This window comes from Ambystoma mexicanum, chromosome 4q (genome assembly GCF_040938575.1).
Source record: "Ambystoma mexicanum isolate Mex_15411 chromosome 4q, UKY_AmexF1_1, whole genome shotgun sequence".
Lineage (NCBI taxonomy): Eukaryota > Metazoa > Chordata > Amphibia > Caudata > Ambystomatidae > Ambystoma > Ambystoma mexicanum.
In genome coordinates, this window is record NC_090928.1 from 1,105,276,568 (window position 1) to 1,105,298,608 (window position 22,041).

Consider the following 22,041-nt stretch of genomic DNA (forward strand, 5'->3'; position numbering starts at 1 on the left):
ACTTCCCGCGCACCCCTGAAATACAGGCGCCCAGGCTATTCGCGTGTGGAACTTCCCGCGCACCCCTGAAATACACGCGCCCAGGCTATTCGCGTGTGGAACTTCCCGCGCACCCCTGAAATACACGCGCCCAGGCTATTCGCGTGTGGAACTTCCCGCGCACCCCTGAAATACACGCGCCCAGGCTATTCGCGTGTGGAACTTCCCGCGCACCCCTCAAATACACGCGCCCAGGCTATTCGCGTGTGGAACTTCCCGCGCACCCCTCAAATACAGGCGCCCAGGCTATTCGCGTGTGGAACTTCCCGCGCACCCCTGAAAAACACGCGCACAGGCTATTCGCGTGTGGAACTTCTCACGCACCCCTGGAATACACGTAGCCCGCTCCCCCAGGCCCGATCGCGTGAGGAACTTTCCGTGAACCCCTGTAATACACGTAGCCCGCTCCCCCAGGCCCGATCGCGTGTGAAACTTCACGCGAACCCCTGAAATACACGTAGCACGCTCCCCCAGGCCCGATCGCGTGAGGAACTTCCCGCGAACCCCTGTAATACACGTAGCCCGCTCCCCCAGGCCCGATCGCGTGTGAAACTTCACGCAAACCCCTGAAATACACGTAGCACGCTCCCCCAGGCCCGATCGCGTGAGAAACTTCACGCGAACCCCTGAAATACACGTAGCCCGCTCCCCCAGGCCCGATCGCGTGAATAACTTCACGCGAACCCCTGTGATGCACGTACCCTGCTGAAATCGCGTGTGAGACTTCCCGCGCACCCCGGTATACACGCACACGTATTTTTTGTCAGCGGGTGTCCGTGTTTGTGGGTACCCCTTTGCACGTCATTTTTCCTGGAGGGCCACAGTATGGGACATTCATCATGGCAGTATATAGGTGCTATTTGTTGGCGCACCTTTTGGCGCACATTTCTTACAGCCGCAGAGACGCTACCGCCTGCTTTCTTGTGGCGGTCGTGTTTGTGCCTGTGCGCTGGTTTGAGCGTGCGCTTTTTTCCCCGATTCTATTCCATGAATACGTGTTGTAGGCGAGCGTGTGGGCGTTCCGCGCACTTGTGCCCTGTACTTCCCCCGTGACGCCCACGTTTTGGCAAGTTGTTCCCCATTCCGAGTGTTACGCCCGTGTTCCGCCTACTTTTGTTGCGTGCGCCGCGCTATGTGCGAATTTCGCTGTGGCCTGTGCGATTTTCGCTGTGACCTGGCGCACGCTGTTAGATGGCCTGTGCGCCAACGTGCGCCGCGCACTTTTTTATTGCACATCCGCTGGTTTTCTCGCGCACGGCCTTCCATGAATCGACGTGCGCTGCTTTTCGTGCGATTTTCGCACTTGCACTGCGATTTTCGCTATTCCACTGCGATTCGCACGTTTTTGCCCACTTGCGCCGCGCTAATTATTCCATGAATCGGCCTGTAAATTGTTTTCTAAAGAACAAGCTGGATAAGATTTGTAAGTGGCTAAATCAAGCTTGCTATATTGCCTGCCCATAGCACTGTTCAGTTTGCTCAACCAGCCAAGCAAGGACCACCTCCTGTCACTGCATGAGGTGGTGACGTATCGAAGGATGCATACCATGGTTGCCCCAATGCAAACAGCAACAAATGCTCACAAGAGCACATAGGTCATGAGGGAGGAATTTAATGTGCACCTTGGGGACCTGTCAACACGTGCAAAGTGTATATGCCAATAGGTAACCCCCAAATTACACCAACAGGCCACACCCAAACTCAAGAGTCATCACAACCATTAGAGTTCCACCCTGATGAAAGAGTCCAATGGATACCAGCACAACACCGGAACCTCAGCAAGAAGCAAACACAGTGACAGCACCATCCAGCAAAGTGGAGTAGAGTAGAGATTATGAAAACATGTATGGACTCAGAGCACCTGCTTGGGCAAACAGGGACAGAGTGGTGAGCACAAATGCCTGAGGCACAAAAGAAAAGTAGTGAAGGAATGAAGAAATTGTACATAGGGGTATGGTGTTTGGTTTTCTCACTTCTCCTTTCTTATTCTATTATGAAACTAATGAATCTAGGGGGTGAAAGTAGGGGGAATAATGTAACAAAAGTAGTGAATGTAACAGCAATTAGAGGTAACCTCATGACCAGACACAGAAGAGAAATTCAAAGAGAAGAAAATATACATGCTAATGTCATAGATGTATACCATTCGGAAGGGACGAATGTTTGGTATGACACAATGAAGAAGACAGGCAGGATCCAGTATAACGACTCATCTTATGTGTGTGGGCTGATACTGCATGCGGTTGCCCCCTGCCCGACTGCTTATATTCAAGGAAGTGCAAACATTAGAGGCACAGTGCTAAGCACACATAGTACTCTGCAAGATACAAGGGCTGTTTCAAGGACACAAAGTACAGGCACTATTGGAAAGAGTAAATAACGTTGAATGTGCAGGAAAGATTCAGTGTCAACTCTCCTATACACAAGAGATGCCATGAGCTTCACACCTGCTATGACACATACAGGCATTTCTGATTAGTTGTTGTCTGTGATGATGAGTATGTGATGAGAAAAGAGTTCATTACACAGAATAGGGAAATACTTTAGAAGGGTTCCTCATATCATTGACAATCGCTGCATAAACCATGAATTATTTGCAGATTATATGCTCGATATTGCTACATGTTCAGTAGTATAGCTTTGCCTGAATCCCGCTATATCACCTCTCGGCATTTCCCCATAATAGTCTATCCTTCAAAATGCATCCATCTAATTTCACCCTACTACACTATCCCCCAGTGGTACAGCTCTCTGTTGCTTCAATCCTAGGTGTGTGCTGTATAAAACCTTTTGCATACAGCACATACATAATGTTACCTGATGTCTTCAATGCATGTCTTCTTTGCTGCATTCTACGGTTGGTAGATGACGGCTGGAGGCGCATGACCTTGACTTCATGAGTCTGTGCTGTTTTAGTCAAACAGAGACTGCTAAAGTTGAGATGTCTAGTTAGATAGCTCAGTGGGTGTTCTACCTACTGTAGAGATTTCTGTCCAATTTTTGCTGTAGTTCACTGGTCACTATCTTGGGGCGGCATTTCAATTATTGTGGTTATTGTGCCTACTGCAGACATGTGTGTGTACTGTGCATGGTAATGTTTCCAATTTGTTTGTTTGTTTATGCACTTTTGTATGCGCACCAGACCCGTAGGTAACAGGGCGCAGCAATATGAAAATGCAAGGCTTACATGGTTACACAATATACAAAATATACAATATAAAGGCATATGTGGTTACAAAAATATACAATGTACAAATATACAAGTTACAACGTGTTACACTGAGTATAGCACTGAGTCTCAAAATATATTGGATTACACATAAACTTAAGAGCAGTGACACAGAGTTAGATGAGAATATTGGGTGAGTAGGGATAGGTTGATCCCGCTGCAGAAGCAGCCTAAAGGGTGGGAGACTAGGGGTCAGTAGAGATAAGATGTTTAATAGCATTTTTTCTGAAGTGTAGGTAAGGTTGGTCAGCTCTCAGGTCTTGAGGCAGTAGGTTCCGTAATTTAGCAGCCTTCACTGGGAAGCTATTACCACCAATTGTAGTAAGCCTGTATCTGGGTATAGCCAGGCAGTTGACATTGGCAGCTTTAGTTGGTCTAAGAGAGATTCTTCTGTGAAGTTTATCTATAAGGTAACTAGGGGCAGCGTTATTTAGAGCTTTGTGGGTCAGTGGTAGCGTCTTTAGCTGTATTTTGTTGCATAACGGTAACATAACGCAGTACAGATGTTTTGGTGACATAACGCAGTACAGATGTTAAACTTAGGCAAAGAATAAGGCATAAAATATTGTCCCTTGCCTTTAAATTCCAAAATAAGCGAGCACCTCTTTATCTTTCAAGGAGACTATCATTAAAACTCCATCGCCATGAGTTGTGTTCCTCTGATATCTCTCCGCTAACTCAACTGTACTTTCGTCTAAAAAAATGTGTAGAAACAACCTTTGACTTTCATGCTCTGCGTGAATGGAATGCCCTTCCACCTGCCATTAAAGAATCTCACTCTTTAATAACTTTTAAGAAAAGAATAAAAACTCTTCTTTTTAATCTGAATGATTAACCTCTTCCTGTTGACTGATTTCCCTGAACTTTTGTTGCTTTTCTTTCCTCTCGCCTGCTGCACTCTGAGGCCTTTGGGCATGTAGCGCCCTACTTAAAAATTCAAATAAATAAATGTACATTTTGTTTGTATTATTAATTCCAGAAATCTCTTTTGATTTGCAGGAAGCCATAGATGCAGAGTCATTTTATGAGCCTACCCTAAAAATAGAAAATGGAAACCTTGAGCAGGGATTTCTAGAGTCTGATCACATCATTGAAGGTGGGTATTTCCTTTTAAACGTTTGTACACCTTTCTTCATTTGTAAAATGCCCATATATCTACAAGCTTGTTACACATTATGTCATAAGCCTATGCAAGTAGTACAAAGCCCAAGGGTGTGTTGTAAGAGTGAGCAACTAACACAAATTTGAAGATGATGATGTCAATAATTCAAAATTTGCATTAGCCAAAAAGGCACGAAAGGCTGTATTTAAAAATATGCACCCATAATTGCTACTTGCACCACTGCGTAATTGTGCACCATGTGACAAAAAACATAAAAAATCCAAAATATAAGATTTATGTTCAAGTGAACTTTGAACCTGCGCTGTCATCATTATGTAAAATGATTAGCTGGCAAGTGCCCACGTGTCATGTGTGACACCTTCAAGCCAACAACAGATGGGCTGTCCATGTCACGATTTGAGATACCACCCTCTCTTTCGCACGCATCAACTCCAACCCTTCCTCCATTCAGGGCCCAATTGCCATGCGTGAGTGCCCATCTCCATCTTGCTATCCCCTCGCCATCTAATGCTATCACAAGCCCTCGTATCCCAGGCTAAATGTCCATTCATGGCATAAGACAATCAGATGATGCGCCCAGGTGCGCTCCGAATCTGCCGGCCTGGAACACGGTACAAGTATCAATGAAATGCTTAAATGCCCATCCCATTGCAGCTGCCCTTGGTGCATGATGATTGCAGGTAAACAATAGGAGGTTGCCCAGATATGTCTATGAGCCTGCACCTGGCATATTATGCTCCACCTGAGCATATGAATGCAGCTGGCATATGGTGGTGACCGGCAGGCATGTGAGGCTTCAACTTGCATATGATAGTAGTACCCAGACATATGGTGATTGGAGTTGGCCCTTTGAGGCCTTACTTGGCAAAAGATGGCCGTGTGTGGCATATCAGGCTGTACCAGGTATTTACGTTGGCATATGAGGCTGAGGCTGTGCGCTCAAGGAAAATATTGGCACATGAACTTGCAACAATGAGGCAAGACCTGGCAAACACTAGCTTCACCTCTTCACATAATGCTGCAACTGTCCGTTCATGCTAGGACATGGGCATATGAGTCTGAGCCTGGTATACTTAAGTTGTACCCGCCACACATTGAGCATATTGCGGCTATAATATGATAGCAGCCCCTCGGCATGAGGCTGCACTATGCATACAAGGCCATGCCTATCAAATGCCCAATAAGTAAAGATGAACACATACAGGCGCTTTTCCCGATTTCCTGCGGCTGTCTCCACAAGATTACTTTTTCCATAAAGGAAGGTCCCCCTCAATAAGACAATTGGCCTCATTACGAGGTTGGCGGTAAGGGAAAAATGATGCCGGTAAAGGGTTACCGGCATCGCTTTTCGCTCTGGTGTATTATGAGCCGGCAATCCGCTATTAGCGGCACCCTAGATAACGGTGCCACTAATAGCGGCATTGGCGCGTACACGCACCCCTTCGTGGAGCAAATACCGGCATGCCGGTAGTAGGATGACATCCCAACACACGCGGACCTTCAAATACAGGCATCGAGAAGCCGGTAATCACAGGCTGCACAATGCCAGCCATACAGGCATCGCGGACCACCCGCAAACAGCAATCAGCAATCAAGCCAACTGCCACAGGTGCACACAATCTCCACTGTTGGAGTCAATGGAGGCTGGGCCAGTATAAAATGAGCACACCCACACACCAAAATGCTACCACTCGCTGTTGCAATCATGGCGCTGGAGGACATGCCAATACTGCTACAACTACAGCAACAACACCAACTACAACAAGAACTACAGCAGTAGCAACAGGCAGCACAGAGGAGACGCAGGAGGAGAAGGAGGGTGAGACAGGTCCAGCAATTACCACCAGCGCAGCCAGCAGTGCCTCATAGGCAGCCACCAATCACTCGCATCAGACCCAGGCCATTCAACCTAACCCCTGAGCAGATCCACACCCTGTACCGGTTGGACCGGGACGCCATCACCACCATAGTGGACCTGATACACATCGACATTGCCAGCCTCATAGAAATACACACTGCCATCCCCCCGCTACTAAAGGTGGTGTCTGTGCTCCACTTCCTGGCCACAGGCACCTATCAACACACAGTGGGGCAGCTGCATGGCATTTCACAACCACTTTTTTCACGCATGTTGAACCACGTGCTGGATGCCCTCTTGAACCACGCAAGCACCCACATATCCCTACCACGGACTGCCCAGGAGATAGCCGACACCAAAGTAGGCTTCCATGCACTGGCAGGCATGCCCAATTGTGTTGGTGCCCTGGACTGCACCCATGTAGAATTGGTGGTTCCCCGTGCCATAGAGGCGGTGTACCGCAATCGCAAGCAATACCATTCCATCAATGTGCAAATGGTATGTGACTCCAGCAAGATCATCGCACATTGATGCGCCCGATTTCCCGGATCAACACATTATGCCATGGTGCTGCGCAACTCAACGCTACCCCATAACATGGAGCGACATGCTGGACCAACTGGCCCATGGCAGTGCTTTGGGGCACTGATGTGTAGGGATGCATACTCCACCTGGGTGGGAAAGGGAGGGATGCATACTCCACCTGGGTGTGAAAGGGGGGGGGATCATACTCCACCTTGGTGTGAAAGGGGGGGGTGCATACTCCACCTGGGTGGGATATGTCGGTGATTGTGGAATGCATGCAGAGCTAAACACTCCTGACCTGAACCTCCCAAACGGAACTTGACACATCACTGGCACACATTTTACCATTTATGCATATCGAAGACAACAAGTCAGAGGCACGACCAGGCTACCATGGGTATGACAAGCAATGCATGACAGAACAGGATTGCAACTGTGCCAATGTGGCTAATGTGACCATGCACAGCGTAGAATACACAGCATGAACGGGAGGCTAAACATTGTTGTCCAACCACAGTACCTCCGCCTCAGCATGCATTATGCACCCTGGATAATATATTGAACACCATCCACACTACCACGCCTCATAACAATATAGTATGCATCAACATTAAAATCTTGCATACGTACAGGGACATGTGCATTTCCACACCAAATAGCTGCGGCCGTGATTGTGCCACCTATTTGTATTTGCTTGCCAGTCATGGAGGATAACCCTTGAGGCCGTGACTACTTACCCCTGTGCGGAACCCGCAGAACAGCCATGAAGAGGAGTAAAATCGTGTGCACACCTGTACCCGTGTTGTGATTGAGCAGACCTTTGGCCTGTTGAAGGCGCGTTTCCGCTGGCTAAGCAGGTCTGGTGGGGCACTCCTATATAGTCCTGAGAAGGTGGCAAAGAACACCATAGCGTGTGTCATCCTGCACAACATGTGCGTCCGGAGAAATGTACCTGACATTGACATGCATGCACCGGGTGAGGATGATGAGGATGGAGACGTAGGTGAAGTAGACACCCTGCCAGTACGTGATGCACGGGATGACCATGCAGTACGCCAAGCACTGATTCACGAATACTTCTGAACCACAGGGACTATGATCGACATGTGTCACTGACACACTGGGTCCATGTGGACATGCTTACTGGGATTGTTGTGAGTTGGCCACTGAACACCGTCACACATTATATGGAGATACACAAAATGAACAATGTCCAACCATGAATTTTTTTTGCACACAACGTGTGTATTTGTTCAAGAGAGAAAAAAGTGACCACTCCCCCACCCCAACCCCCAGTAAAATCCCAAACCCACCTGACAAACCCCAAAAAATCCCAGTGAACTCCCAAACCCACCCAACAAACCCCAAAAAAACCCAGTGAACTCCCAAACCCACCCAACAAACCCCTATAGTCCCCAAATGTACTCCATGAAATGTCCCCCTTCACCCACAACCATGTGTCGCACTCCCATTGTCTGGGCACTCTACTTCCGGGACTTTATTTTGTCCGGGGTGGCATCTCTGAGTGCCGTGCCCTCCTCTGGGTCGGGCGCACAGGGCTTTGCGGGACAGAGGATGCAGGTGTGCTGGCTGTGGATGTGTCCGAGGCAGGTTCCACGCCCGCTCCAAGGAGTGGACGCTGCATATGGAGTAGGATGGAGGTGAGGACTTGGGTTACTGCACCCAGACAGTCCCTCATGAGCACAGCCGACGCATTAATGGCGGCTATGTTCGCTGTGATGGCCGCTGTGGTCCCCGCACTGGCAGTTGCTATACCCCTCCTTGTGTCCTCACCATCGGCAATATACTGCAGCAGGAGATCCAGCATGACCTCCTGTCGGGCCTCCACCCTCGACAGGCATGACTCCAGGGTGTTGTTGGGAGCTGCAGTGGTGGGAGCTGGAGTGGTGGATGGTGCATGCACCGGGCCTACATCCTGGGTGCTGTCCTTCTCGAAGGGGCACCAGTCCGAATCCCTGAGGTCTGAGTCATGGAGGCAGGGATCATCACTGCTGTAGGCGGTTGAGGGCTCGATATGGGGGGGTGGGCAGGGGGCTTGGGGTGGGTGTAGAAGTCACTACTGTCACTCCCTCAGGGTCCACATTGGCATCCAAAACATCCTCGGTGGAGGGTGGCGCAGGAAGGGACACCCCTCCGACTGTTGTGGGTGTGTGATGCTGGTCCTGATGTGTGTTCGGCACACTGGCAGCAGGTGTTGTTGGCTGGCTTTCCACCCAGTCAGGCACACTGCCTGTGGGTCTGGCCTGTTTGTCTGGCTGAGATTTGGTGGTGGCGGTGGCCCTTGTCGTATGGCGTGATGTGGATGCCCTTGCGGTCCTCTCCTGACTGGCATCTTCCTCTTCAGTGCCTGGGGGTAAGAGGAGATGCAGGTCATCAGTGATGGTGTCACATGCCAGTGGCATACAATTGTGCTGTTCAATATTCATAAATTCATGCACCCATGTCTTACAAGTGTGTGGCACTTGGTGTTTTGAGGGGGCATACTGGCAATCACTGCATGGCAGGTGGCATATCGTTGATATGGGGTTTGTGTGATGGGTTACATGGGCACGATCCTGGTTTGTTGCCTGTGTGTTGGTTATGGGATTGGCACTCAGCATGCATTTCTGTGTGGCAGGGTTGGGCCACAATCTGGACTTGGATATGTTGATGTGGGTGTAGAGACATACATTGCCTTGCCTAGTCTCTCTTCCACATCACTTGTGCTATGTCATGGTTTCCCCTACAGGGATGTGCAGGGTCAATCACCTCCTTCTGGGGATGATGGCGCACCCATCTCCATCTCTCGAAATCCCTCAATCGACTCAGGATTGATAAATGTGCTAGCAGTCTCCTCCCAGGGCATCAGCTTTGCAGGTGAGTGGGGACCCCCACCTGTCACCATGGCCGCCCTCCAGTTGCTTGACAGGATGTTTCTCACCCTCAAGCGGAGGCCGTCCCACCTCTTGCGGCAGTCACGCACACTACGTGGGGTGGTCCCTACGGCCGACACCTTCCGGGCAACCTCCTGCCAGATTTCCTTTTTCCTCATCTGGGCATCATGCTTCATGTCATTAGCTTTCATTATGTCTGCCAGCATATTTAGCTCTGTGTCAGAGAAACGCTGTTTCCGCTGGCGGGGGTCATCTTCTGGGTGGCCTTGGACATCTTCAGGGTTTTTCAACACAGCACAACAAGAATCGATAGGTGGTTTTGGAGGATGCAATGGATTGTGTTTTTAAAGATGGCCGCCGGCCAATTTCCCGTTCTGACACAATAACGTTATTTCCGGGTCCGGTTTTACGAGCCCGGTACTAGCATGTTGGTATTACCGGGTCGGTATTTAGGGGTCCTCCTAGGCGGTACCGGTATCGGTGGGTCCTGCGATGCCGCTATCTGGGGTTGGGGGGCCTTTTGTGGCATGTCGGTATGGCCATTACCGGCATGGGGGCTCGCACGCTCACTCGTAATCACCCGCTATTAGCGGCATCATACGAGCACGGACCCGCTCGTTCTGTCATGCCGGTAATGACCACGGTTTTACCGCGCTACTCGTAATGAGGCCCAATATCTTCTAACAATAAGACAAGATGTTAGAAGATATTCTTTGCTCCACTCAGTTCCGCTTCCCCTCTGCCACACATAGGGCTGTCTGTCAAAGAATGCACCTTCCCACCCTCTACCTCACAGATGCCTGTTTGTTATATCTGATCTATACCTATTTCCAAAGATATATGTTCTTACCCCAAATCTATTCTCCGCATTACCTCCCATTGTTTATTTCCAAAAGGAACAGAGACAAATAGAACAGAGTAACAACTCTCAACTGCATGTACACACTCACATACATGCAAATGTGCCCAACCGCACACTTACACATGTGCACGTGCAGTTTCACATGTGCACACTCACAGCTGTGTACATGTACACACTTACACATTCACAATCACGTATTTGCATGCCTGCCCATTTGCACACAAACACATTTACACACTTACGTTCACAAATTCACATTTGCAGAATTACACATGCAAAAGAATGTCCAGCCTGTCCTCCAAAAGTTCTTACTGATTTCAGTGCACTCCTAATACACAAGAAGAGACTATTTCATCAAAGAACTGCATACATGTTTGCATGCATGCACCCGTATATGCGCTCAGTGGCACACTTGCACACTCATACACACATTTTAACACGCACATTCAAGCTCCCACATTAGCATCCTAGATTAACCATTGCCGAATGTATGAATTGTTGTCCGAGGTGTAACTGTTTTCCGAATATATGAATTGTTTTCCCTTGTTTGCGTGTTGCCTCTCAATATGAAGTGATGTTGAATTGTTTGTTGTAGTTAAATTGTTGCCCCTCTGTGTTTTGCTGCTTAGAATTTAGAATTCTAGATTAAATGTTGCACCACTGTATGAATTGTTTGCCCAATTAGAAGTGTTTGCCCTACTTCGACTGAGCTCCCACGGTATCAAACTTGTTTGCATTGCATGGATTGTTTGCTCTACTTGAATTGTTTTTTTTCGTATTTTAATTGTTGCCCCGCTTTATTTTTATCCTTGGTATCCTAAATGAATTGTTTGCACACAGTATGATTTTTGTTTGCCCAATATTTATGCTCTATTCTTCACACTCAAACACACTATGGGTCTCATTACGACCCAGGCGGTAAGTTACCGCCTGGGCCGTGACTTTACCACCATGGCGTAAACTACGTTTACGCCATGGTGGTTGGCGGACTTACCGCCCCATTCCGAGGTCGGCGGGGCGGTAAGTCCCCAATCCCCATTTACCCTTCCCCATTCCCATTTTTGCCCCATAGGGCATAATGGGAGTGGGGAAGGCGTTAATTACGCCACCGTAAATTACGGTGGCGTAATTAACTCCATGGTCCCTTAGCGCCATGGATTTTAACACCTGCTAAAAGCAGGTGTTAAAAGCGCCATGGCGCTAAGGGACCTCGTAATTGGCGGTAAGGGGTCGGCGCAGCTAACGCTGGCGTTAACCCCTTACCGCCAGGGTCGTAATGAGGCCCTATATGTTTGATGTTTGATGTTTGAATCATTTATACCGCACAGCGGACAAACTTAATCGTATTTGGTCGCAGGTGGAACCTTTAGCATTTAGACTGTCTTTCTCCAATGTGGTAAATAAAATGCCCCTGTAACTATTTCCTTTAGGAAATCTCATTAGAACAGATGGGTTTTCAAGGCCCTGCGAAATTTCATGAGTGTCTTAATCCCTCTGATATGTAAGGGGATATTATTCCATAATCTAGGTCCATAGACCCCAAATCTACGCTCTCCTTTGCTCACGTATTTTGACCGCGGAACCTGGAGAAGGTTCTTCTCGCCTGAGCGTAGCTGCCGGCTGGGAGTATAGCTCTTGATTTTGTCAGATAGATATCCTGGTGCCAATTTATTCACACATTTAAAAACCAGGCAGAGAGTTTTAAACTCTATTCGCTCCTTCACCGCTAACCAGTGTAAAGATCTTCTCAAGTTAGTGATAGGTGCAGATTTTGTTACCTTGCACACTAACCTAACCACAGCATTTTGGCCGATCTGCAATCTACGCAATTGGAACCCTGGTATTCCTGACAGCAATGCGTTGCCATAGACTAGTCGCGCGTTAAATGGCAGAATGGCCCTCATTCCAACCCAGGCGTTAAGGGTTTAACGGCGCCGTCGGCGCCGTTAACCCTTAACGCCTGATTTCCACCTTAACGCCTGCTTTTAGCAGGCGTTAAGTACCAAGGCGCTAAGCGTCCTTGGTGCTAATTACGGCACCGTAATTTACGGTGCCGTAATTAGCGCCTTCCCCACTCCCATTATGCCCTATGGGGCAAAATGGGAATGGGGAAGGGTAAATGAGGATTGGGGATTTACCGCCCCACTCACCTTGGAATGGGGCGGTAAATCCGCCATCCACCATGGTTGGAATGAGGGCCAATGTGTCTAAATGATCGCAGGGTGTAGAATGCTGATTGCACCTTTGTGCTAATCTGCACTCCACAACCCATGTTGTCTTCCCACACGCAGCCCACATTTTTGATTTTCTTAGCAAAGTTGAGCTGCGCCCCTTGGAAGCATGGTGGCAATATCTGTTTGTTCTGTTGAATATGATATTTTGAAGCAAATAGTGACACTTCCGTTTTGCTGGCATTCAGCAACAGTTGGTTGGCACACATCCAGGCCTGTACCTCCTGTAAACACTGTTCCACTATCATAAATGTATCCTCAGGTCTCTGCACCTTCAGGAACACCTGCGTATCATCCGCATACGAATGAATGAAGTAATTTTACATATAGGTTAAAGAGCAAAGGTGAGAGTGAGGACCCCTGAGCCCAACTATGCCACTCGCACACAGCAAGTTAAAATCCCTACCTATGGACAGAAAGAAACTATACAGTACTATTACCCACTTAAATCCCACCACCCGTGCCAATGCATCCTAGTGCCACAAGCATACAAGGCTCCCATTTGGCTACAAATGCGTCTATATCCTTCACACGGACCATCAAGAAACAGACCTGCATACTGCATTCAGGCGCTTCCACCTTGCATGCATCAACAATAAAACTAGATGCATTTTCCCTCTTTCCCCACTAACCTAAGTCCCCCCTTCAGTGTGAGGAATTCGACCATCCGCATGGGAAAAGTAAGCTCGCCAGGTTTCTTTTTGTTTGCTTAAAAGGAATGAATGATGGGGCCATTTCCGCGCACATTTTCCACGCTCACCGCAGAGCAGAAAAATAGTCATCTACTTTGGCAGGACACACCTTACCAGCGCCGCCCTCCCCGGTCATGTATAGCTGACACCAGACAGCCGTGGGTACATCAATAGCCTTTGGCCATGTGCAGCCTGATTAGAATTTCAAAGCCCCATGGAATTGCATCTCCATTGTGAAACCTTGCTGGTGGTGCCGAATACTGAAGAATGTTAATTATCAGGCCTCATGGAAGGCATGGGTGCAGGGAGTGACAATGGAGACCAGAGACCAACACCTCTTTGTAATGCAATGTGTCAACTTGGTACTAACACCCATCCTTGGTATGAAAGGACAGTGAATGTTTGTCCTGTCTGGAACCACTCCTTTCAAAGCAGTAAAGTATGTGGATTATACAAGACGAAAGTCGGCCTGCAAGCCCCTACTTCAAAGGAGTCCCTTGTTGTGACACCTTCTGCATATTCCACAAGGCTTTCTGGGGCCTCGAACCTACCTGCCTGCAATGCTGCCTACCTAAATACTGTCCCTTACAAGCCCTCTGCTCATCCACCTCCAACTTGTGTGAGTGAGCTGGTTATGCAAGCAGAGATTTGGAGGGAGATCCTGATCCTCAGCTGGTGCCTCCCTTTGGAATAGCCTCCCTGCCGATTTCCGTCTTGAGCCTGATCTTCTTAAGTTTCAGAAACTCCTCAATATCTTCCTTTTCTCCTCTTCCTTCTCTCTCCCTTTGCCCACATAGCTATCTACTCTTTCCCTCTCTCCCTCCTCCCCTAACAGCTTTGCTGACTGGCCGCCTGGTGTACCTCAGAGTCTCACCTTTCCCGGGCACCCCCACCAGTCCCCTGTTGCACTTGCCTCAGGGCCCTACACCCCACCCACTTGCTTCAGGGCCCTACACCCCACCCACCTTCACTGCACTTGTGAATTAACCCAAGAGAATGGCTCTCTCTGCACTTTACCCAGTCTCCACCTACTCCCCTTTCCTGTCACCATCTGTGCACTTGCAAGATCCGAATGCACCGTGCATGAAGATTGAACTGTCTGTTCTCCCTCGTCTTCACCCCTAAGTGCACTGGTAAAACTGCAGAATCGCTGTCAGGCCTATTTGCTGTATCTCAACTTGTTAAATGTATTATATGCACTTACTCTGCCTGTGCACACTATTATAGTCTCAGAATTTCAAGGGCTCCGAGCGACTGTTGTTTTTCCCATGTTCCCACCCTCCTTGAGCGCTTTGAAACACTTGCCTGTGTATAGGTGCTATATAAATAAACAATACCATATCATACCAAGCGCTGCAAAGGGCTCAGTTAATTAGGGAGACATTTTGATGTACAGCAGACCGGAAGATGGGGGGGACTTAGAAGTATATGTTGTCCTCCTTCTGCGGTCTGTTGCCAAGCGCTCTGATTCTGACTTGAAGCATCACCGAAGATTGTTGGTGGGGACCCAGGATTGGTTCATTAAGGTGGATTTAGCCTACACCAATCACTGGTGCCCATTTGGCTTTAAAAGAGGGATGAACTGATCAGATCATCTGAAGACTTTGCAAGGAGTAAGAATGACTCATTTGGACCCGAGCTGAAGGTACAATCTACTATACATCTTCAGGCAGTGAAGGAAGGCCAGGAGTTCCAAGAGGGAAGAAAGATCCCTCCCCTAAACATCTCCAAGGGAAACAATGGGAGATACCGGACTCAGAGGACCCGTCCAGCAGCTCCAGAACCGGTACCCAGACAGCACACAGCCTGACCTGCTAGGTTCTGACAGAAAACTTCCTGGGTGGGAAGTGCCGGAGGGCCCCTGGACAAAGGACAAGGCCGTTGCCTGCTAACACCTTCCTGAGCTTTGGGCCATCTGCCTTGAAAGGACACAAGCCCTGTGAAGAAGCTAAGAGGAGTGCCACACAAGCATCATCCAGCATCTATCTTTTTAAGGACATTTTCGAGACAGTCAAGTCCTCGAACGGCATCCGTGTGCACCACTGACTGTTGTCACGCCGCCGTCACCAGAGCCGTCTGAGATACCTTGACCAGTATTCCAGATCCACCAACCAGCACAGAGATGACGATTCTTGGCACCGAGCCGCCGCGCCGGACATCCTGCAGATGTCCGCCCAGCCTCGATCACCGAACTGCCTGCCGCCTAGTACCCGCAGCTGTCTCCCACTAAAAACTCTGTCTCATGGGCTGCAAAGCGTCCTGGAATCGCATCGACGCTGTCGAGCACCAAGAACTTCTTCAGCACCAGGTGCATTGTGTTCTGCACCCCCTGGTCTTTCTCTGAAGGCCCCTAGAGACAGTTACAACCCTTTGCCCCTCTGGTGCTGGAACCGGATCATCTTGAACTATAATACTGATTACTTTACCAACTACCCTCCTGTCAGTATCCAGAGTGCATCCTTTTCCTTTATGAAACTGTCTGTCCTCTGTGTTCCTTTACAGTGGGAGTTGTAATTGTAGTGTGCTCGAACTGTCTGTTGTAGCAATAATAAAGTAGATATTTTTATACGACCTTGATTGGAAAGTCCCTTTTATCACTGGGTAAAAATTGTATTTTGCTGTGTTGCAACTAACCCACGAGCCACGAACTTGCAGAGATAAACCTGCCGTTCCGTCCACGTTACCAAAATTGGACAAAGAGGTCTTAGAATTTACTTGTATTCCAATCTGTGCAGATTCCTTCTGGTGTACTAGAGGTGGGGGTTGATTGATGGTTTAGAAACCCATATTCATCCCTGGACCACTGGTGCCCTGGAAGTTGATTCTTCACATTGGTGGCAAGCGATCGGATCAGTTGGAGCCTTGTGCACAGCTTAGTCACCCAATGATAAAAGTACTGTTGCAGGCAACGTTTAGTCACTGCTAAGTAATTGTAATAGTCATGGACCTTGACATGGAGACTATAAAAGGCATGACCAAGGATGTCCTGCACATTTTATGTCAAGAGAGGGGATTTTCCCACAGCACTAAGTTTAATAAACCTGAGTTGCTGACCAGCCTCCAAGCTTGGGTAGAAGTGAGGGCGGTTGAAGAGAAGACCCCAGGGGATGGGCTAGGCCTGTGTACCCAAAAGGACAAGACCTTCCGGGGGGGGTAAATGACGAGGACGACCGCATGAGCAGTGTTTCTCGCCAATGAAACCACCGGGGGGCAAGTGTGTTCAGGGCCATCACGAGGGAGGTGAAGGGGGGCAAATTGACCTGGGCCTCATGCTTGTGGGGGCCTCGCGTCACCCTCTCCCTAGTAGAAAGCAGCACAGTCCACCCGTGTCTATTATTCACACGGGGGACTGTGCTGTCTGCTCTCTGCCCCAGCAAAGATTTTGCTGTTTGTTGCAAAGCTGTTTGGCTCCGCAACAAACAGCAAAATAATGGGAGACAGCAGGGCTCAGAAGTGAGCTCTGCTGCCTCCCGTTATTCAGCTGACAACGTGGGCATTCTGAATGACAAGAGAGGACTCCTCTCCTGTTAGTCAGTGTGTTCACGTTGCACAGGGTGAGCACGCTGACTGATAGAGGAGTTCTCTCCTGTCAGGCAGCATGTCTAAGTGCCAGAGTGCCGTGGGACACTGGTTGCTTTTGAAGGGTGCATGGAGGTAAGGTAAGTGTTTTTTTTTGTTGAATGTGTATATATGTATATTTAAATTAAATCGGTATGTATATGTCTATGAATGCATGCGTGCATGTTGGTATTTGTTTGTGTCAATGCTGTGTTTGGTTTTATGTATGCGTGCATGCAAGTTGTGTGACTGGTGGTTGAATGCATGGGTGAAAGTGTTGAATGTGAGTGTGTGTGCCATCCCACCCCTAATGCAGGCCACTTAATTAAGGGGTGGGGTCATGGCATCAGAGGTGCACATAGGCTACCATTTTGGGGGGCCAAGAAGGGGGATGGGGTGTGACTAACACTTCAAATGTTGGGAGAGGTGTTAAATTCAGAGGCTGGGGGGAGGGGCAAACTTCCTTGTGTGGGGACATCTAACATCTTTCCACATTCGAAAGAAACTATTCTGGTGAAGGTTTAATGTTAAAAGCAACTAACTCTCTCCTTTATTTCTGAAACGTCACACTTAAGGACTGCTGTGAGAATGAGATTTCTCATGTCACCTCTTCCCTTCTAATCACTCCACTGACATGCAAGTGCTAACCCAACATCACAATTTCAATTACCTAAAAATGTATGCATATAAATGCAGGTGCTAAACGTCAAATGTTTTATGTTAGTAAAGCAGGAACTTTGTTAACTGCAAATCCCAGGCACTGTTTAATGTATGTGTCCTGTTCCGTCTGACCACAACTCTGTTGGTCAGCCCGGCAATGGGGTGATTGACAGTTTTGAAAGCGGATAGTGAGTGGGGCCAATGTGGGGCCAATACACTGAGTGCGCTGTCTGTATCCCAACTGAGGGATGTAGTCTGGGTCTTTTAGCGTTTGCTGTTGAAATGGGCCCCCAAGCAGCTGCCCCCATACTGGCAGTCTTATGACACAGAAACCTACTGATAATCTGCAGCTTCTAACCACCTTGCTGCATTATTTTGACTTCATTATTGATTTAAGCACTCTACAGGTGCCCTGGCGTTTTTCTCCAATCTGTAAGGCCAGGGGTGCCCCCCAAACATCACAAAGAAATGGGCCCCCACCAGCCCTGATACATCTTCAACCAGCCCTGCTCCCACTTTCCTCCCGATTCCCTAATCCCAGCTGGAAAGCTGAATAGCTATTCACCTTCCCTTTGGCCAGTAGTCATACCTTTCATCCCAATTCAGTGGCTGTTTACTTTCATAATGCTATGCTAATCTCTGGAGACGTGGGCTATCTGAAAGCTGAGACCAGAAGTTAAGACTTTGGTTTTATCAAAGTGAGTCTGTTAATATTGCATGGATAGGTTTTTGTGCTCGGCATGTTTGATGCTGATGCCGCTCCTTAACGAGTGCTTCAGGCTGGTGACACATCGAGAGAGGCCTTCTGCCTCAATGTTACTAGGGGCTGGCGCCGCCCATGTAGCCAGGTCAAGTCAACAAAGCCCAACATTTCGGGAGGGGGCTAGAGCCTGATCTGATCAATGGCGTTGCACCCTGCGTGTCTTTCACTTAAGTCCTGTTAAAAACAAACATTGGCAAAGCCAACAGTTTTGGCTTGTGCATAGGTATTAGGCATTTGCCAGGCAATTCTATTAGATCCTCAGGTACTCAAACCAGTTTCACCTGCTACCATCAACAGCCAGTTAATACCAATACATAAGTGCCTTTCCCATGCCTACATGAAAGCCCAAACTGTTAGTATTGACAATGCTTGTTTTGCTTTACCCTTGATGCACAGGACTATGCATCAAGGTTAAAGCAAACATACTACTTGGCTCAATTGGTCCACATCGAATTTAGGCCAATCTAGCCAGTAATAACGCTTATGGTGCACAGTCTGCCAGGACATACTTTCTGTGGCATGGCATTTATACTGGCTGGGTGTCTGTACATGGTAATAATGGCATATATTGGTGCAGCCTGCATGGACATACATGGGAACAATCAGCATGAATATATCTTTATACTAGCATATGTTGTGTGCAAAGGCGGCATGAAATGTATTGGAAAATGTTCCTGTGCATGGTTAGTGACTTGCAACTATTGGATTTTTCCATGTGCTTCCATACAAAACCAATTTCAAACTGTAAGGATTTCTACCCAGTTTTACAAAGAAAGTGCTATCAAATGCATAATTTTAACCCAATGGTTCAGACATGTTCTTGGGAGTAAGAAACCTCCTCAAGCAACCCTTGTTTGGTTTGGGCTCCCTCGCTGTGCTCTGTTGATCCTGCATAATTGGCGCAAACATTTAAGCCTCTTCAGCTCAGAAATTCACCAGCCTCCACTGTACATCATCTACCTGTCACTGTGTATGATGTGTCTTTTAATGCGCACACAGGGGCAGGGTGCTCCTTAATGCTGGCATCACACACCACATGCCGTCATGCCAACCTATATATATATATATATATATTAATGCATATGATACAAAAGTTAGTCTGGCATAAACCGTTCTTCAGTACAGAAAACCAACTTTGCTGTAGTTGATTGGCAGTTGTAGTAATAAACCATAAATGGGTTCCTCCACACAAACTCAAGGGGAGAATGCTTGAGTCCAGTTTGCAGAGGAGCCGCCGCTGGCCTAAGTGCATCAAATCATAAGAGGGCCTCACCACATGTTTTGCCCCGGGCCTCACCACGTCTTGTGACAGCCCTGAGTGTGGTTTGTAAACACTCAAGAGTGTCAGTGAGGACAGGGGCTAGTGCGGCATCCCCCAGGTCCCAGGCCTCAGCACGGTCTCTAAATGGCCCAGTAATTGTTCCGGCTGTTAATGAGGTAGTGGCTAGAAAGCGCCTGCTCGAGGAGAGGAGACTAGCGCTAGAGGAACAGAAACAGTGGGACAAGGTCACTATAGAGCTGCGCAAGCAGGCGCTTGAAGAGCAGAAAGAGGCCAACAGGTCTGCCCCTATCGAGAACAGCAGTAGTGGCTCAAACCAGAGTGCCCGGGATAATCCCTAACGGCACATCCCCAAAGATTTAGTACAGGCTTATGAAGTGGGGAAGGATATTTTTGACTGTTTTGAAGCAGCTGCAGTAGGTGGATGAGGTACTGTGGGGTGCAGCTCTGTTGAGTAGCTTACCGACACCAGGGACTGATGCAATTCTTCAGCTAACTCCTGAGGAAAGGCCCGTTTATGAGAGCATGAAGGCAGTCCTCAGGAAGTCCCATAAAACCCCAGAACAGTATCTCCAGAGCTTCAGAGAGCTTGGAAAGAAAAGTGGGCAGACATTTGAAGCGTTCACATACAAATATCTGAGCGGGTGGGTGACTGGTAACAAAGTTGACACATTTAAAGGGATGTACAATTTGATTGCGCGTGAGCATGTTTTGAAAAATTGTAAGCTTGACCTACACCAGCATCTAGTGGACAAGACCTAGGGAACTTGCAAAGGCTGGCGACAGGTTTGTGAGTAGTCGAGTCCAAAAAAAGACTCAGAAGAGCACACCCAAACCTTAAGAGAAATCAGCGGAAAAAAGTAGACACGGATGGGAAGGACAAAGATCCAACCCAATCCTATTCAAAGCCTGGTCCCCAAAAGAGCAAAGGGAAACCCCCACACTCTAGTTCAGCCATGCACACCGAAAAGAAGAGCATGGGCACCCTTAACACTGGGACACCTGCGTTCTCACCACCCAAGGGTTGTTTCGTGTGTAAGGAGCTGGGCCATGGGAAAGGGGATCCTGCTTGCAAGGGCTTACCAAAGCAAGCCATAGTGAATGTTGGACTCCTGGAGGAGGCCATCATTAGTGTGGGCCTCTCAGAGGAGGATTGCCCACCAGGCCAGGGAGTGGACGAATGTGGATTGGTTACACTGAGTGGGAACGGTACCGGATCTCCAGAAGAGACCCCTTTCCCCAGTAATACTCAACTCTATCTAGTGCACATGTGCGTCAATGGACACAAAACTCCTGCGGTCTGAGACACTGCGGCTAGCGTCACCTCTGTCACCCGGCAGTGGGCACAGCCAGGCCAGTATATTGATGTGCTTGAGTAGTGCGTAAGTGGATTTGATGGTAAGAGTAAGTGCCCCTTGGTGACAGTCAAGTTCAACTTGTGAGGTGTAACGACCCAGAGCCGTGTATCTTTGAAAGACTCCATCCCTGTCCCATGTGTGTTGGATAATGATATTCCTGATCCCAAAATAGTTGCAGCATCTACACGAGTGAGGGCCAAAGAGAACACCAGATTGAACGCTGTGAAAGTCTTAGGGCCTGGAGTGCTTACATAGGGCTTGTTGGAAGGACCGGCATGGCCGGTAGCCCCTAGTCCAGTTCCACAGACTGCTGAGTCACCTACTCCTGCAGGAGAGGGGCTAGTAACCACGGAAGACCTTACTTTGGTAACAATCGACCTTGTGACTTCAGAGTTGCTTGGCGCAGTGCAGGAACCTGAGGTGGAGGACCAGGTGGGTGCAGATCCGAAGGGTCTGCCCAAGCTGGATGAGTTCGCATCAGCTGGGGGCCCAGATCAAACTGGCTTCTACAGAGCCCAGAAAGAGTGTCCCACTCTGGAAGGTCTGCAGAAGCAGGCGGAGGAGCAGGCTAAGGGCGAGGCCCCTGGACTGTTCAAAGTGTACTGGGAGGATGGACTCCTGTACAGTGAGCCAAAGGATTCTGAGGGCGAGGACACCAGAAGGTTGATGGTTCACCAATGCCACAGAAAGTTCCTTTTGGATTTGGCTCACCAAATTCCTTTAGCGGGTCACTTGGAAGTGACTAAGACATCGGACCGGTTGTCTGTGCACTTATGCTGGCAGCAGTTCGGCGTAGAAGTTAAGGAATTTGTCCGGTCCTGCCCGACTTGTCAAGCTTCTGGCAAGTCAGGTGGTGCCACAATGGCCCCCTTAATTCCACTAGCCATAGTTGGGCCGCCTTTTGAGAGAATAGGCATGGATATTGTGCATCCTTTGGATCCTCAAACCATCTCAGGGAACCACTATATCT

General features: G+C 48.5%; 1 protein-coding gene across 2 annotated transcripts in view; it reads left to right on the top strand.

Annotated features, from left to right (window-relative positions):
* LOC138468214 (xanthine dehydrogenase/oxidase-like) overlaps positions 1-22,041 on the top strand; it is a 1,072,878-nt gene that overhangs the window by 750,176 nt on the left and 300,661 nt on the right. For both annotated transcript variants that reach the window (XM_069608673.1, XM_069608674.1), the window contains exon 20: positions 4,268-4,364. In XM_069608673.1, the coding sequence (XP_069464774.1) occupies positions 4,268-4,364 (97 nt within the window). The remainder of the gene's footprint in view (positions 1-4,267; positions 4,365-22,041) is intronic.